This window comes from Mustelus asterias, chromosome 5 (genome assembly GCF_964213995.1).
Source record: "Mustelus asterias chromosome 5, sMusAst1.hap1.1, whole genome shotgun sequence".
In the NCBI taxonomy this organism is placed as follows: Eukaryota; Metazoa; Chordata; class Chondrichthyes; order Carcharhiniformes; family Triakidae; genus Mustelus; species Mustelus asterias.
In genome coordinates, this window is record NC_135805.1 from 19,031,432 (window position 1) to 19,049,014 (window position 17,583).

Below are 17,583 nucleotides of genomic sequence, written 5' to 3' on the forward strand. Positions count from 1 at the left end.
TGTAGGTTAGGTAGATTGGCCATGCTAAATTGCTCCTTAATGTCCAAAGATGTGTAGATTAGGTAGGTTGGCCGTGCTAAATTGCCCCTTAGTATCCAAAGATATATAGGTTAGGTAGATTGGCCATGCTAAATTGCCGGTCAGTTTCCAAAGATGTGTAGGTTAGGTAGGTTGGTCATGCTAAATTGCCCCTTAGTATCCCAAAGATGTGTAGGTTAGGAAGGATTAGCCATGGTAAATGTGTGGGGTTATGGGGAGAGAAACATAAAAACATAGAAAATAGGAACAGGAATAGGCCATTTGACCCTTTGAGCCTGCTCTGCCACTCATTATGATCATGGCTGATCATGCAACGTAATAGCCTAATCCCACCTTCCCCTCATGTCCTTTGATCCCCATTCACCCCGAGTGCAATATCTAACTGCTTCTTGAAAGCATTAAATGTTTTGGACTTAACTATTTTCTAGGTTGACCACTCTCTGGGTGAAGACATTTCTCCTCATCTCTGTCCTAAACTGTATACCCTGTATCCTCAGACTGTGACCCCTGGTTCTGGACACCCCCACCATCGGGAACATCCTTCCTGCATTTACCCTGTCTATCCCTGTTCAAATTTTATAGGTTTCTATGAGATTTCCCCCCTTCATTCTTCTGAACTCCAGCGAATACAATCCTAACTGACTCAATGTCTCCTCATACAATAGGATGGGCAAGACACTCTTTCAGAGAGTCGGCGCAGACTCGATGGGCCGAAAGGCCTCCTTCTGCACCGTAGGGATTCAATGGTTTAAATAACTGGAATTTATATTGCATTTTTCATCACCAGAGAACGTCCCACGGCATTTCACAGTCAATGAATTAGTTATGAGCTGTAGTCACTCTTGTTACGTAGGGAAACATTCTTAATTCATAACGTGTTTGCAGACGGAGATTGGAGACTGAAGTGAAAGATTTCCCGCTCCCCCTGGACTTCCAGGGGCTGCCGCAGTCTGCATCACAGTACATCAATTGCTGATCTTTGACAATCCCTTCCCAGAGAGCTTGCCTTTATGAAGCATCTGTATCACACCTCTCAGAGGCTTCTCACACATTGTGAATTCATTGGAAATACAACGCATGAGGCTATTTTGAACACAGCTGGGGTCCACTTGCAGCAAAGAGATGAATGAGGAGCTCACCTGTGACTAATGGCGTGGTTCAGTTTTTCTTCATCTTGACCTGATGAAAAGCCCCGTGCGGAAATGCCCCGTGCTCTGTGTTAGAGAAGCGGACAGGGTTGTAAGGTCCCTGAACCGAGACTGTGTTGAGTTAATTGAAACAAAAAGAGAAAATGCTGGAAGTTCCTGTACTGTCTGTGTGGAGTCTGCACGTTCTCCCCGAGTCTGCATGGGTTTCCTCCGGGTGCTCCAGTTTCTTCCAACAGTCCAAAAGACGTGCAGGATAGGTGGATTGGCCATGCTAAACTGCCCCTTAGTGTCAGGGGGATTAGCTAGAGTAAATGCATGGGGTTATGGGGATAGGGCCTGCGTGGAATCGTGGTTGGTGCAGACTCGATGGGCCAAATGGCCTCCTTCTGCACTGTAGGACTACTATGATTCTCAGCAGGTCTGACAGCATCCGTGGAGAGAGAATAGAGCCAACGTTTTGAGTCTGGATGACTCTTCGTCGCTCAGTCAGTGTAGGGAGAAGATCAGCTTGGCTTCCCACTCCAAATATTTTTTAATCCATTGGTGGGACATGGGCATCGCTGACTGGGCCAACATTTATTGTCCATCTCTACTTGTCCTTGAACTGAATGGCTTATTAAGCCACTTCAGAGGGCAGTCGAGAATCAACCACATTGCTGTGGCTCTGGAGTCACATGTAGGCCAGACCAGGTAAGAGTGGCAGATTTCCTTCCCTAAAGGACATTAGTGAACAGTTTTCCCATCAACAATAGAACATAGAACATTACAGCGCAGAACAGGCCCTTCGGCCCACGATGTTGCACCGACCAGTTAAAAAAAAAAACAAAAAAAAACTGTGACCCTCCAACCTAAACCAATTTCTTTTCGTCCATGAACCTATCTACGGATCTCTTAAACGCCCCCAAACTAGGCGCATTTACTACTGATGCTGGCAGGGCATTCCAATCCCTCACCACCCTCTGGGTAAAGAACCTACCCCTGACATCGGTTCTATAACTACCCCCCCTCAATTTAAAGCCATGCCCCCTCGTGCTGGATTTCTCCATCAGAGGAAAAAGGCTATCACTATCCACCCTATCTAAACCTCTAATCATCTTATATGTTTCAATAAGATCCCCTCTTAGCCGCCGCCTTTCCAGCGAAAACAATCCCAAATCCCTCAGCCTCTCCTCATAGGATCTCCCCTCCATACCAGGCAACATCCTGGTAAACCTCCTCTGCACCCTCTCCAAAGCCTCCACATCCTTCCTGTAATGTGGGGACCAGAACTGCACACAGTACTCCAAGTGCGGCCGCACCAGAGTTGTGTACAGTTGCAACATAACGCTACGACTCCTAAATTCAATCCCCCTACCAATAAACGCCAAGACACCATATGCCTTCTTAACAACCTTATCTACTTGATTCCCAACTTTCAGGGATCTATGCACACATACACCTAGATCCCTCTGCTCCTCCACACTATTCAAAGTCCTCCCGTTAGCCCTATACTCAACACAACTGTTATTCCTACCAAAGTGAATTACCTCACACTTCTCCGCATTAAACTCCATCCGCCACCTCTCGGCCCAACTTTGCAACCTGTCTAAGTCTTCCTGCAGACTACGACACCCTTCCTCACTGTCTACCACACCACCGACTTTGGTGTCATCAGCAAATTTGCTAATCCACCCAACTATACCCTCATCCAGATCATTAATAAATATTACAAACAGCAGTGGCCCCAAAACAGATCCCTGAGGTACACCACTTGTAACCGCACTCCATGATGAATATTTACTATCAACCACCACCCTCTGTTTCCTATCCGCTAGCCAATTCCTGATCCAATTTCCTAGATCACCCCCAATCCCATACATCTGCATTTTCTGCAGAAGCCTACCATGGTGAACCTTATCAAACGCCTTACTAAAATCCATATATACCACGTCCACTGCACAAAACAATGGTTTCATGGTCATCAGTAGATTCTTAATTCCAGATATTTCATGATAGTGAACGTGGCCCAGTCCATCACACAAACCAGCCTCCCATCCATTGACTCTATCTACACTTCCCGCTGCCTTGAAAAAGCAACCAGTATAATTAAGGATCCCACGCACCGTGGACATACTCTCTTCCACCTTTTTCCATGGGGAAAAAGATACAAAAGCCTGAAAACATGTGTCAAACGACTCAAAAACAGCTTCCTCCCTGCTGCCATCAAACTACCGGGGCGGCAGGGTGGCACAGTGGTTGGCACTGCTACTTCACAGCACCAGGTCATGTTTCAGTTGTATAGAAGCTTGGGTCGACTGCATATGGATTTCTGAATAACAGTAGTGTAGTGGGTTATGAGGATAGTGGGTGTAAAAGGCATTGAAGTGTCCAGTCATCCATGATTATATTGAATGGTGCAGTAAGAAGTCTCACAACACCAGGTTAAAGTCCAACAGGTTTATTTGGAATCACGAGCTTTCGAAGCACTGCTCCTTCATCAGGTGAGTGATGATAACTCACTTGATGAAGGAGCAGCGCTCTGAAAGCTTGTGATTCCAAATAAACCTGTTGGACTTTAATCGGGTGTTGTGAGACTTCTTAATGTGCCCACCCCAGTCCAATGCCGGCATCGCCAAATCATGCATTGAATGATGGCACAGGCTGGATGGCCTGAATGGCCTATTCCTGCTCCAATGTTGTGATATTCCATGGAGCATGGAATTAGATCATTATCTGAAATGAAAAATAGGTAGAGCTGTGAGGAAAAAGTGGAGTGCGGCACCGGGCGAATTGCTTCTGCAGAGAGCCAGCAGGGGCACAATAGGCTGAATGGCCTCTTGCTGGGTTGCAGCCATTCTATCCTTCTTTACCATGCTGGAGGGGAATATCTTGCTGCTGTGTACTATATGATACCACTTTGTAGAGTGCCGCGTTATGCAATACCGTAACTTGACATTTGTGTGCTGGTGGGTGGAACCATGTTACAGTCTAAATTTGAACTAAATATCATCCCTTTCTTTCCAGGAACAAGATGACCCCAACAAGCAGGCCACCAGTTGGCCTGATTACTACATTGACCGCATCAACTCCATGGCTGCAGTAAGTGAAATGCTTTCTACGCAAACTCTACCATCACTGCTCTGTCAATCTGTGTATGTACCTGCAGAGTTGCTGGAGGATGTACCACCTATCTGGCCATATGATCCCCTTTGCTGTAATGAGGGATCGGACAGTGCTGTGGGACGGAGCCTCAGCCTGCTTCCTCCAGGTTCTTGAATCCCTCCCATCCCCTTCAGCTGCCCTTCAAACCTGTTGGCAATGTCGGACTCAATGTTGTGGACCCCTCGACGGGTAATTTAGGCTCTGAGCGAAGGTGCAAAACAGGCCATGGTGACCTTTCTAGGTCTCTCCAGAATTCTATTTCTGTTGAGGTAAAAACAAGATAGATTGTTGCTTCACTGCCGCCTGTTTTACATTGTTGCAGAAGTCAAAATCTACCCCACTTGTACCTACCTCCATTTTAGACTTCCAACTTAAAATCATAGAATTCCTTCAGTGCAGCAGTGGGCCATTTGGCCCATCGAGCCTGCACCAGCACAATCCCACCCAGGCCCTATCCCCGTAATCCCACATATTTAACCAACTAATCCCTCTCACCTACGCATCCTGAGACACGAAGGGGCAATTTATCTATTTCTGTTCCACCATCTGCAATGGTGGGATTCAAACCCGAGTCTCCTTCAGCACTGTGAGGATTCTATGATTCTATGAATGCTCCAGGAGAAACATCAATAGCGTTTCTCTCCCTCCACCCTGTCCTTTCCTGGTGTGGCCTCCATGTGACTCCAGAGCCACAGCAATGTGGTTGACTCTCAACTGCCCTCTGAACAAGGGTGACTAGAGATGGGCAATAAATGCTGGCCAGCCAGCGATGCCCATGTCCCACGAATGAATAAAAAATTAAATAACAAGCTGCAAATGTGGTACAAGAGCAAGAAATATAGCAGCAGTTGCAAAAAGGCCTGCTGAGTCTTTGTGTGAGGTTGCTTCATCTGAATCGTTTCAGCGAAGGGATGGCATTGTAGCACAGTGGTTAGCACTGCTGCCTCACAGCGCCAGGGACCTAGATTAGATTCCCAACTTGGGTAATTGTCCGTGTGGAGTTTGCATGTTCTCTGTGTGGGCTTCCTCCGGGTGCTCTGGTTTCCTCCCACACTCCAAAGATGTCCGGGTTAGGTTGATTGGTCATACTAAATTGACCTTAGTGTCAGGCGGATTAGCAGGGTAAATATGTGGGGTCATGGGAATAGAGTCTGGGTGGGATGGTGGTCGGTGCAGACTCAATGGGCCGAATGACCTCCTTCTGCACTGTAGGGATTCTATGAAAGAGACCGTGTGTTGCTGTTGTTAATCCCCAGACTGTCAACATCTCTACACATCAATTCTGCAGAACACACGTATCTGTGACTTATTGCTCTCTTCCACAAAGTTATGGAAAGCTGACGGTCATCTTCTGACCACAAACTGCCCTGAGCACACATGGAGAGTTCAGTGAAGGCACTGTGCGTGGGAAGACGATGAATGTCCCTTTGCTTATTTCTATTACCCATCTTGCATCTATTTTAATCCTCTACAAATCCTGTGTTTAGAGAAGTTGCAGCCCACGGCACAACATGTGGAGCAATCTGGACACCAGTCCCAGGGACAACATTGCATCCCCGATGGTGTGGGAGTCCAGAACTATGGGTCATAGTTCGAGGATAAAGGGTAAACCTTATAGAACTGAGGTGAGGAGAAATTTCTTCGCCCAGAGGGTGGTGAATGTGTAGAATTCACTCCCACAGAATGTAGTTGAGGCCAAAACATGTGATTTCATAGAAACCCTATAATGCAGAAGGAGGCCTTTCGGCCCATCAAGTCTGCACCGACCACAATCCCACCCAGGCTTTATTCCCATAACCCCACATATTTACCCTGCTAATCCCCGACACGAGGGTCAATTTAGCATGGCCAATCCACCTAACCCGGACATCTTTAGACTGCGGGAGGAAACTGGAGCACCCGGAGGAAACGCACGCAGACACGGGGAGAACGTGCAAACTCCACACAGACAGTGACCCGAGGCCGGAATTGAACCCGGGTCCCTGGCACTGTGAGGCAGCAGTGATAACCACTGTGCCACCGCGCCACCCCAAGAAGAAATTAGATATAGTTCTTGGGGCTAAAGGGATCAAGGGATATGCGGGGGGGATCAGGGTATTGAATTTGATGATCAGCCATGATCATAATGAATGGCGGAGCAGGCTCGAAGGGCTGAATGGCCTACCCCTGCTTCTAGTTTCTATGTTTCTATATCTATAGAGTGTGTTTTGTATGGTAAAACTTCCCAACATGCTTCACTTGCATGATTACCAAACAACATTTGACACAGAGCCACATGGGGGACTGGAGACCAAAAGCTTGGTCGAGGAAGACGGTTTTAGGGAGCGCCTTAAAGAAGGAGAGGGGCCAAGAGATTTAGGGAAGGAATTCCAGAGTTGGGGCCTCGGTCGCCAATGATGGAACGATTAAAATTGGGAATGCGTGAATTGGAGGAGTGGGACCTCTCAAAGGCTATGGGGCTGGATGAGGTAACAGAGAGAGAGGGAGCAGGATTTTCATTTGGGGATTGGGCCACCGGCATGGGGAGCAAATCGGGATCCTGATCCCCCAATGTGTTGGGATTGGTCCCGCGATGTGATTTTCCAAGGAATAGTCGATTAGTGGCGAGGGGCATGCTCGGTAATGAACAGTGCACGGTGCACGGATCCCCGAAGCTGGTGGTCTCCAGCACTTAGAGGGCTGAAGCCTGCCACTGCAGTAAGATGGAGGAGCCCTCTCAGCACGTCAAGTGCATTTGCGAAATTGGAAACGGCTGGAGTTGTATGAAGATTTATTGGGGTGGCACAGTGGTTAGCATTGCTGCCTCACAGCACCAGGGACCTGGGTTCGATTCCCGGCTTGGGTCACTGTCTGTGTGGAGTTTGCACGTTCTCCCCGTGTCTGCGTGGGTTTCCTCCGGGTGCTCCGGTTTCCTCCCACAGTCCGAAAGATGTGCGGGTTAGGTGGATTGGCCATGCTAAATTGCCCCTTAGTGTCATGGGGACTAGCTAAGGTAAATGCATGGGATTATGGGGCTAGGGCCTGGGTGGGATTGTGGTCGGACTGTGGGAGGGTGCAGACTCGATGGGCCAAATGGCCTCCTTCTGCGTTGCAGGATTCGTTGATTCTATGAACCCGGGTCCCTGGTGCTGTGAGGCAGCAGTGCTAATCCTGAGGAATTGGTGCCACAGAATGCTGCTGCTACTGTTGGATTGGTGTCGGCGGGAACCTAGTAATACAAAGTTGGCCATCAGTTTGCTGAATTCCTTGTGTGGGGGTTGCTCTCAGAGGGAGGCACTCACGTTCTGTACAAGATGGATGCCGGACGGTTCAATGTTTTTTCTCATTTACAGATGCAGACAGTTTTTGCCTTTGATGAGGAGGAAATGGAGATGAGAAACACGATTGTCGAAGGCCTTAAAACAGCTCTAAGGACACAACCAATGAGGTACTGCATCTCTGAGAGACACATTTGTCAATTGTATGTACAGTTTTTCCTGCTTTGCCAGTTTTCCCCACACTCCTTAATCCCTCGGGCACACTCCTCAATCCCCTCTCCACACGAGGAGCCGACTTGGCTGGAGAGGGCTAACAAAATTTTTAAAGTTAAAGTTTAAATATTATTTATTAGTGCCACAAGTCAGCTCACGGTGGCACAGTGGTTAGCACTGCTGCCTCACAGCGCCAGGGACTCAGGATCGGTTCCCAGCTTGGACCACTGTCTGTGCGGAGTCTGCACATGTCTGCGTGGGTTACCATAGAAACCATAGAATCCTACAGTGCAGAAGGAGGCCATTTGGCCCATTGAGTCTGCACTGACAACAATCCCACCCAGCCTTATCCCCATAACCCCACATATTTACCCTGCTAATCCCTCTAACCTACACATCTTGGGACACTAAGGGGCAATTTTACCATGGCCAATCAACCTAACCAGCACATCTTTCAGACTGTGGGAGGAAATCGGAGCACCCAGATGAAACCCATGCAGACACGGGGAGAACGTGCTAACTCCACACAGACAGTGACACAGCCAGGAACACAGTTTCCTCCAGGTGCTCCAGTTTCCTCCCACAGTCCGAAAGACGTGCTTGTTAGGTGGATTGGCCATGCGAAATTCTCCCTCAGTGTACCCGAACAGGCGCCAGAGTGTGGCGACTAGGGGGATTTCACAGTTACTTCATTGCAGTGTTACTGTAAGCTGACTTGTGACACTAATAAATAAACTTTAAACATTAACACTGCAGTGAAGTTACTGTGAAAATCCTCCAGTCGCCACACTCTGGCACCTGTTCGGGTACACTGAGGGAGAATTTAGCATGGCCAATGCACCTAACCAGCATGTCTTTCGGACTGTGGGAGGAAACCAGAGCACCCGGAGGAAACCCACGCAGACACGGAGTGAACGTGCAAACTCCACACACACAGTGACCCGGGGCCGGAATTGAACCCAGTTCCCTGGCGCTGTGAGCAGTAGTGGTAGCCACTGCGCCACCGTGCCAATGGATTGAATGGCCTCCGCTGGACTGTAGGAATTTATTATAGGGAGGGATTTCACTGATGTTGACTCAGCGCCAATGGCGGAGCTGTGACAGGTGGCCAATTCCTGAGGGAATTTTGGGGGAATGGTTGTGCTCTTAGGTTGCTGACGGTTTGAGGTGCACCAGAACTGGACGAGAGGCCCCATTCTGGCAGAGAGTGAGCTGGGCCAATCTTTCTTTCTTGCAAAAGGCAACAACAGCCATTGAAGAAACAGCTTTGAGTTCTGTGCTGGGTGGAACGTCGGTGTTCAGGATGGAGATGAAACAGACCACAAGGCCTCCTTCACCCCAACTTGACCTGTGCTACGCGGGTCTCTCAGCATTGCGACTCACGTTCTGGAGTCTACTGCGCCACAGTGGCTGGGCTGGATTCAGAGCACCGGGGCAACCTTTGACACACTGTGAAAGGTTTCTCAGGTCGGGCTCCGTCTGAGATGACAAATTTGCCAACACAGTCACGCTGTGCGTTCCCTCGGTGGACTGAGCCGTCTGTGTTGAGTGGGATGTACTGTGCTGTACGAGAACTTGGATGGATTCCACTAGCACCTGAGCACAGCACCGGGGAATGTGTCATGTTCCCTCTGACGTTAAGTGAGAACGAAAGGCCTGAGGAGATTAGCTTTCAGCATTAAAGAGCTTTGCCGTGTTTAAGTGAAAACCTCACACAGAAATGGAAACAACTTTTTAATACTCATCGCATCACTGCTGAACTTAATTGAAAATGAACAAACAAAACATTGGCGCTGCCAATTCAGACAGAAGCGAAGCTCAAACTCTGCTGTGGCTAATTACACGGGAGGGCCATGGTAACAGGATAACGTTGATTCCACACCATGTTGTTTTTAATTTTTAACGTTTGAAAGATCCCTGTAGCCATGGTCCCGCAGGCAAAACACTTGTTCAGGCCGCAGGGAGAGCAGCCATCCAACTTGTTTATTGCTTTAGCCACTTCAAAGAGGCTAAGTCCACTGGAACAAGAACAGAGAAAGGAACGTAGGAGCAGGAGTGATGCCATTCAGCCCCTCAAGCCTGTTCCTCCTCCTCAGTTAGAAAGTTCATTAATTAGTGTCACAAGTAGGCTTACATTAACACTGCAATGACGTTACTGTGAAAATCCCCTAGCCGCCACGCTCCAGCGTCTGTTCGGGTATACTGAGGGAGAATTTAACACAGCCAATGCACCCTAACCAGCACATCATTCAGAGGAAACCGGAGCTCCCGGAGGAAATCCACGCAGACACGGGGAGAATGTGCAGAATCCACATAGACAGTGACCCGAGCCGGGAATCGAACCCGGGTCCCTGGCACTGTGAGGCAGCAGTGCTAACCACTGTGCCACCGTTACATCATGCCTGATCTGTTTCTTAACTCCATTCCCACCACCCCCCCATCGCCCCGACCTTGATTGTGTAACCTTTAATATCCATGAAAATTATGCATTAAGCTCAGTTTTGCAAATTTCAGTTGATTTCCAGCTTCCAGCTGTTTTCTTTTATTCATTCATGGGACATGGGCATCGCTGGCTGGGCCAGCTTTTATTGCCCATCCCGAGGGACATTTTAAGAGTCAACCACATTGCTGTGCCTCTGGAGTCACATGTAGGCCAGACCAGGTAAGGACGGCAGATTTCCTTCCCTGAAGGACATTAGTGAACCAGATGGGATTTTACAACAATGGTTTTATGGTTATCAGTAGATTCTTAATTCCAGATTTTCATCGAATTCAAATTAAAAGTTTATTTATTTAGTAGTCACAAGTAAGACTTACACTGCAATGAAACTACTGTGAAATTCCCGAGTTGCTACAGTCTGGCACCTGTTCAGGTCAATGCACCTCTTTCAGAACGTGGGAGGAAACCGGAGCAAACCCACGCAGACACGGGGAGAACGTGCAAACTCCACACAGACAGCGATCCAAGCTGGGAATCAAACCCGGGTCCCTGGCACTGTGAAGCGGTAGTGCTAACCACCGTGCCACCCATTTCACCAGTCACATTTCACCATCTACCATGGTGGGAAACGAACCTGGGTCCCCAGAACATTATCGTCAGCTCTGACAAAGGGTCATCTAGACTCGAAACGTTGACTCTATTCTCTCTCCAAAGATGCTGTCAGATCTGCTGAGTTTTTCCAGCACTTTCTGTTTTTGTTCCCCTGGTCTCTGCATTACTAATCCAGTGACAATACCACCACGCCACTGCTTCCCCTTGTGTTGAGAAGCGCTCTTACACAGCGCGGGTGGAATGTATCACTGCCCCAGCGATGAGTTTGGATATGAGAAGTGCAATTTGGAGACCCTTCTGCTTTCATACCCCCACCCGATTAACTCCGGGGCGAGATGTCATGTGGACGTCCTTCCTGCCCAGACTCTAATTGACGCTCTTAAGCGGGCAAATAATGCCCATTTAAGGACCTCATCCCATCGCCACTTGTACCTGGCAGGGGTGCAACCGTGATCACCTGGCAGGGGTGCGCTTCTCGGCTTTTTGGCTGAGTCAAGCCCAAGATCAGGTGCAGTGCCTTTCCATGGATCTTCTATGCCTCTCTTGTGAAGACCATGAATTGGATTCAATTTGATTTGGTTTTTGGAGCAAGGAAGGAGATGGGTTCGGGAGTGCCCAGCCTGCTCTGCACATTGACTTTGTAACTTTAAGAATGGTATTCATATGGCGGACAGGGAGTTGCCATGCAGGGTGCCCAAAATGGCGGCTCTTCGGGGTGAGAGCTCCATGTCTGGTCAGGATACTGGCATTGGGAAGGGGCAGGGTGGCGGGGTGACCTGTTGAGAGCCACCCCTCTGCCCTTTTAGCTAACCACCACCTCCACTCCCCTCCCCCAACACCCCCCACAGCCACCATGACCCCAACACCCTGCGATCCCCGTCCGCCTTCATTCACCTGAGGTCTCTCATTGACCCTGGGTCCCTGCTGGGTCCAAAATGCTGGCAGCTGTCACCCCTTCCAATGTCACTAATATAAGAACATAAGAACATAAGAAATAGGAGCAGGAGTAGGCCATCTAGCCCTTCGAGCCTGCCCCACCATTCAATAAGATCATGGCTGATCTGATGTGGATCAGTATCACTTACCCGCCTGATCCCCATAACCCTTAATTCCCTTACCGATCAGGAAACATATTCAGCGAGGTAGCCTCCACCACCTCAGTGGGCAGAGAATTCCAGAGATTCACCACCCTCTGGGAGAAGAAGTTCCTCCTCAACTCTGTCTTAAACCGACCCCCCTTTATTTTGAGGCTGTGTCCTCTAGTTTTAACTTCCTTACTAAGTGGAAAGAATCTCTCCGCCTCCACCCTATCCAGCCCCCGCATTATCTTATAAGTCTCCATAAGATCCCCCCTCATCCTTCTAAACTCCAACGAGTACAAACCCAATCTCCTCAGCCTCTCCTCATAATCCAAACCCCTCATCTCCGGTATCAACCTGGTGAACCTTCTCTGCACTCCCTCCAATGCCAATATATCCTTCCTCATATAAGGGGACCAATACTGCACACAGTATTCCAGCTGCGGCCTCACCAATGCCCTGTACAGGTGCATCAAGACATCCCTGCTTTTATATTCTATCCCCCTCGCGATATAGGCCAACATCCCATTTGCCTTCTTGATCACCTGTTGTACCTGCAGACTGGGCTTTTGCGTCTCATGCACAAGGACCCCCAGGTCCCTTTGCACGGTAGCATGTTTTAATTTGTTTCCATTGAGATAGTAATCCCATTTGTTATTATTTCCTCCAAAGTGTATAACCTCGCATTTCTCAACGTTATACTCCATTTGCCATATCCTCGCCCACTCACTCAGCCTGTCCAAATCTCTCTGCAGATCTTCTCCGTCCTCCACACGATTCACTTTTCCACTTATCTTTGTGTCGTCTGCAAACTTCATTACCCTACACTCCGTCCCCTCCTCCAGATCATCTATATAAATGGTAAACAGTTGCGGCCCGAGTACCGATCCCTGCGGCACGCCACTAGTTACCTTCCTCCAACCGGAAAAACACCCATTTATTCCGACTCTTTGATTCCTGTCGGATAGCCAGTCCCCAATCCACTTTAACACACTACCCCCAACTCCGTGTGCCCTAATCTTCTTCAGCAGCCTTTTATGGGGCACCTTATCAAACGCCTTTTGGAAATCCAAAAACACCGCATCCACCGGTTCTCCTCCATCAACCGCCCTAGTCACATCTTCATAAAAATCCAACATGTTCGTCAAGCACGACTTTCCCCTCATGAATCCATGCTGCGTCTGATTGATCGAACCATTTCTATCCAGATGCCCTGCTATCTCCTCTTTAATAATGGATTCCAGCATTTTCCCTACTACAGACGTTAAGCTGACCGGCCTATAGTTACCTGCCTTTTGTCTCCTTCCTTTTTTAAACAGCGGCGTAACATTAGCCGTTTTCCAATCAACCGGCACTACCCCAGAATGCAACGAGTTTTGATAAATAATCACTAACGCATCCACTATTACCTCTGACATTTCTTTCAATACCCTGGGATGCATTCCATCCGGACCCGGGGACTTGTCCACCTTCAGTCCCATTAGTCTACCCAGCACTGCCTCTCTGGTAACATTAATTGTATTAAGTATTTCTCCTGCTGCCAACCCTCTATCGTTAATATTTGGCAAACTATTTGTGTCCTCCACCGTGAAGACCGACACAAAAAACTTATTTAAAGACTCAGCCATATCCTCATTTCCCACTATTAACTCCCCCCTCTCGTCCTCCAAGGGTCCAACATTCACTCTAGCCACTCTATTCCTTTTTATATATTTATAAAAACTTTTACTATCATTTTTTATATTAATTGCTAGCCTAGCTTCATAGTCTATCCTTCCTTTCTTTATCGCTTTCTTAGTCTCTCTTTGTTGTTTCTTAAATTTTTCCCAATCACTTGTTTCTCCACTATTTTTGGCCACTCTGTACGCAGCTGTTTTTATTTTAATACTCTCCTTTATTTCCTTCGTTATCCACGGCTGGTTCTCCCTTTTCTTACAATCCTTGTTTTTTGCTGGAATATATTTTTGCTGAGAACTGAAAAGGATCTCCTTAAAAATCCTCCACTGTTCCTCAGCTATCCTACCTGCCAGCCTGCTCTCCCAGTCTACCTTAGCCAATTCATCCCTCATCCTATCATATTTCCCTCTGTTCAAACAGAGGACACTGGTTTGGGACCAAACTTTCTCCTCTTCCATCTGAATCAGAAATTCGACCATATTGTGGTCACTAGACCCAAGAGGGTCCTTCACAATAAGATCCTTAATTCTACCTACCTCGTTACACAATACCAGATCCAAAATAGCTCGTTCCCTCGTCGGTTCCGTAACATGCTGTTCAAGGAAACTATCCCGACAGCATTCTAAGAACTCTTCCTCCATTCCACCCTTACCGACTTGAGTCTGCCAGTCAATGTGCATGTTGAAGTCCCCCATGATTATTGCCGTTCCGTTTTTACACGCATCCCTTATCTGCTTGTTTATAGCCCTCCCTACCTCAACATTATTATTTGGGGGCCTATATACCACACCTACTAGTGTCTTTCTCCCTCTACTATTCCTCATCTCTACCCATAATGATTCCACGTTTTGTTCCTCAGAGCCTATGTCATCCCTCAGTACTACCCTGATATTATCTCTTATTAATAGCGCGACCCCACCACCTTTTCCTTCCTGTCTATTCTTCCTAAACGCCTGATACCTCTGGATATTCATCTCCCAGTCCTGGTCACCTTTCAGCCACGTTTCTGTAATGGCCACTAGATCGTACCCACTTGTGCTGATTTGCACCAATGGCAATGAAGAGCTCTGATTGGGGGTGGGTGGGGGGTCTTTAATTCTAAGGAAGAGCCAGTGCTTGTTTCCCTCTCAAGAGGCCAGGTCCTCCTGTTCAAACACTCCGACACTTACCAAGTAGTCCAAGATACAAAAGTGGGGCCAACAGAACTGCACTCCAGTGTGAATCAATGAATGTGAGAGAACAGGGAAAAGATAGAGAGACATCAACATGCTGATGTTCAGTATCAGATAGTTCAGTTTCTGATATCACTGAATCCCACATTTGGCCCATTGTGACCAGGCCGGCTCCTAGAATGTGCTCTCCAATGTGTTGCACTCCCGTACTCTCCCCCATAGACTGAATCAAACTTCTTCACCATCAAAGATACAAAAATCTGAGATCACGTACCAACCAACTCAAGAACAGCTTCGTCCCTGGTGCCATCAGACTTTTGAATGGACCTCCCTCGCATTAAGTTGATCTTTCTCTACACCCTCGCTATGACTGTAACACTACATTCTTCACCCCCTCCCTTCCTTCTCTGTATGCAGAATATTTTGTCAGTATAGCGCACAAGAAACAATATTTTTCACTGTATCCCAATACATGTGTGGGAGGCACATGTAGTTAGCACTGCTGCCTCCCGGCATCAGGGACCCGGGTTCGATTCCCGGTTTGGGTCACTGTCTGTGTGGAGTTTGCACGTTCTCCCCGTGTCTGCTCCAGTTTCCTCTCACAGTCCAAAGATGTGCGGGTTAGGTGGATTGGCCATTATAAATTGCCCCTTGGTGTTAGGGGGACTAGCTAGGGTAAATGCATGGGATTATGGGGATAGGGCCTGGGTGGGATTGTGGTCAGTGCAGACATGATGGGCTGAATGGCCTCCTTCTGCACTGTAGGATTCTATGATGTGACAATAATAAATCAAAACTAATATATATCCTATTCCCTTTCAAATGTTACGAGTGAATCAACATGGAAACATTTTTTTATCTACCCAACAAAAGCTGTTGCAAATTTGAACTCCTGTTTTTTTCTTGATGTGGAGATACCGGCATTGGACTGGAGTGGACACAGTCCACTCACCTGATGAAGCAGCAGCGTTCCCGAAAGCCCGTGATACCAAATAAACCTGTTGGACTTTAACCTGGTGTTGTGAGACTTCTTACTGTGTTTTTTCTAACCCTCTTCTCCGAGGAGAACGATCCCAGTTTCTCTCCCCTCTCCACATATCTGAAGTCCCTCATTCCCGGTTATCAAATAAATCATTAGCTGCCGGCAGTAAGATGAGCCTTACAAACATGCTGTATCAGAGCTGCCAAGTTCATGTGCCATCTGCACACGTTGCCTTTCTTGGCAACTTTTCATTTTACAACAGCCACCTGCCAGGCTTGTTGGTATATTTCAGATGATAATCCCCCTGCCTCTCCCAGCAAGGGCTGGTGCTGTGTTACACACCCTCTGTGCAGCCCATTAGTGCTGTGTTGTTGTCTGCTGATGTGAGGGGCTGGAGGGAGGAAGAGACTTGACTGACCCCCAGTGAGCATATCTGATGGATCTTGTCAAAGCCACAGCGCTTTAATGAGGTGGCAATCTCCATTCAAAAATACAGATCATTCCTTTGTAAAGACCTTCCAAATCCAAGCTGCTCTTTTCCAATCGACAACTTGCAGCCCTGTTTCCATTTGCTTCAAGTCAGGTCAAAATTTGAGAGAAAATTGAAAAAGGACCGCAAGCTAGATCATATATATTTTTTGCAGGGTCAATAAACTCACTTATTAGACTTCGACAATGTGGCAAAAGTCTGAAATGCTTTTTTATCTACTTGATCTACATTTTCCCCTCTGCTGCCTTCCCATGAAACACATCATTACTGGCGAAGAATGTGTAATCTGTTCCCAGGCTGCTGCAACACTGTTCATTCAGTGTTACATTGGGAGGTGCATGAGATCAGCCTGTACACCAGAATGACTCCATCTCCAGGAATAAAGTCTCCTTTCCTCACCCACCCTGCTCCCCTTAACCCACTGTGCTCCCCCATCACCCACCCTCCCTCCATCTCCCACCCTCCCCCATCCCCCATCCTCCCCCACCTCCCACGCTCCCCATCGCCCACCCTCCCCATCGCCCACCCACCCCATCACCCACCTTCCCCATCACCCACCCTCCCCCATCGCCCACCCTCCCCCATCATCCACCCTCCCCCATCGCCCACCCTCCCCATCACCTACCCTTCCCCATCACTCACCCTCCCCATCGTCCACCGTCCCCATCGCCCACCCTCCCTATCGCCCATCCCCCCCCATCACCCACCCTCCCCCCTCTTTCACCCTCCCCCATCCCCATCACAAAGGTGTGCAGGTTAGGTTTATTGGCCATGTTAAATTGCCCCTTCGTATCAGGGGGATTAGCAGGGTAAATATATGAGGAGGGCTTGGGTGGGATTGTGGTCGGTGCAGACTCGATGGGCCAAATGGCCTCCTTCTGCACTGTAGGGATTCTATAATAAAGCCCACATCCTGAGGACAATATTTTTTAAAAAGTGAGCCTGTCAACGGAGGCAAGGTTTGCAATCTTAGACCAAAAGGGAAAACGCTGGAAAATCTTAGATTAACCTTAATTAATCTTAGATTGCAATCTTAGATTAGGCCTATTCTTTGAATTGATTTATTATTGTCACATGTATTGCCATACAGTGAAAAGTATTGCTTCTTGCGCGCTATACAGACAAGGCATACCGTTCATAGAGTACACAGGGGGAGAAGGAAAGGAGAGGGTGCAGAATGTAGTGTTACAGTCATAGCTAGGGTGTAGAGAAAGATCAACTTAGTGCGAGGTAGGTCCATTCAAGAGTTCTATGGCAGCAGGAGGAAGAAGCTGTTCTTGAATCGGCTGCTACGTGATCTCAGACTTTGTATCTTTTCCCCAGTGGAAGAAGG

General features: G+C 48.0%; 1 protein-coding gene across 2 annotated transcripts in view; it reads left to right on the top strand.

Annotated features, from left to right (window-relative positions):
* The window catches only part of daam2 (dishevelled associated activator of morphogenesis 2), a 355,177-nt gene that overhangs the window by 181,215 nt on the left and 156,379 nt on the right, over window positions 1-17,583 (top strand). For both annotated transcript variants that reach the window (XM_078212233.1, XM_078212234.1), the window contains exons 4-5: window positions 4,191-4,265; window positions 7,661-7,755. In XM_078212233.1, coding sequence (XP_078068359.1) covers window positions 4,191-4,265; window positions 7,661-7,755 — 170 coding nt within the window. The remainder of the gene's footprint in view (window positions 1-4,190; window positions 4,266-7,660; window positions 7,756-17,583) is intronic.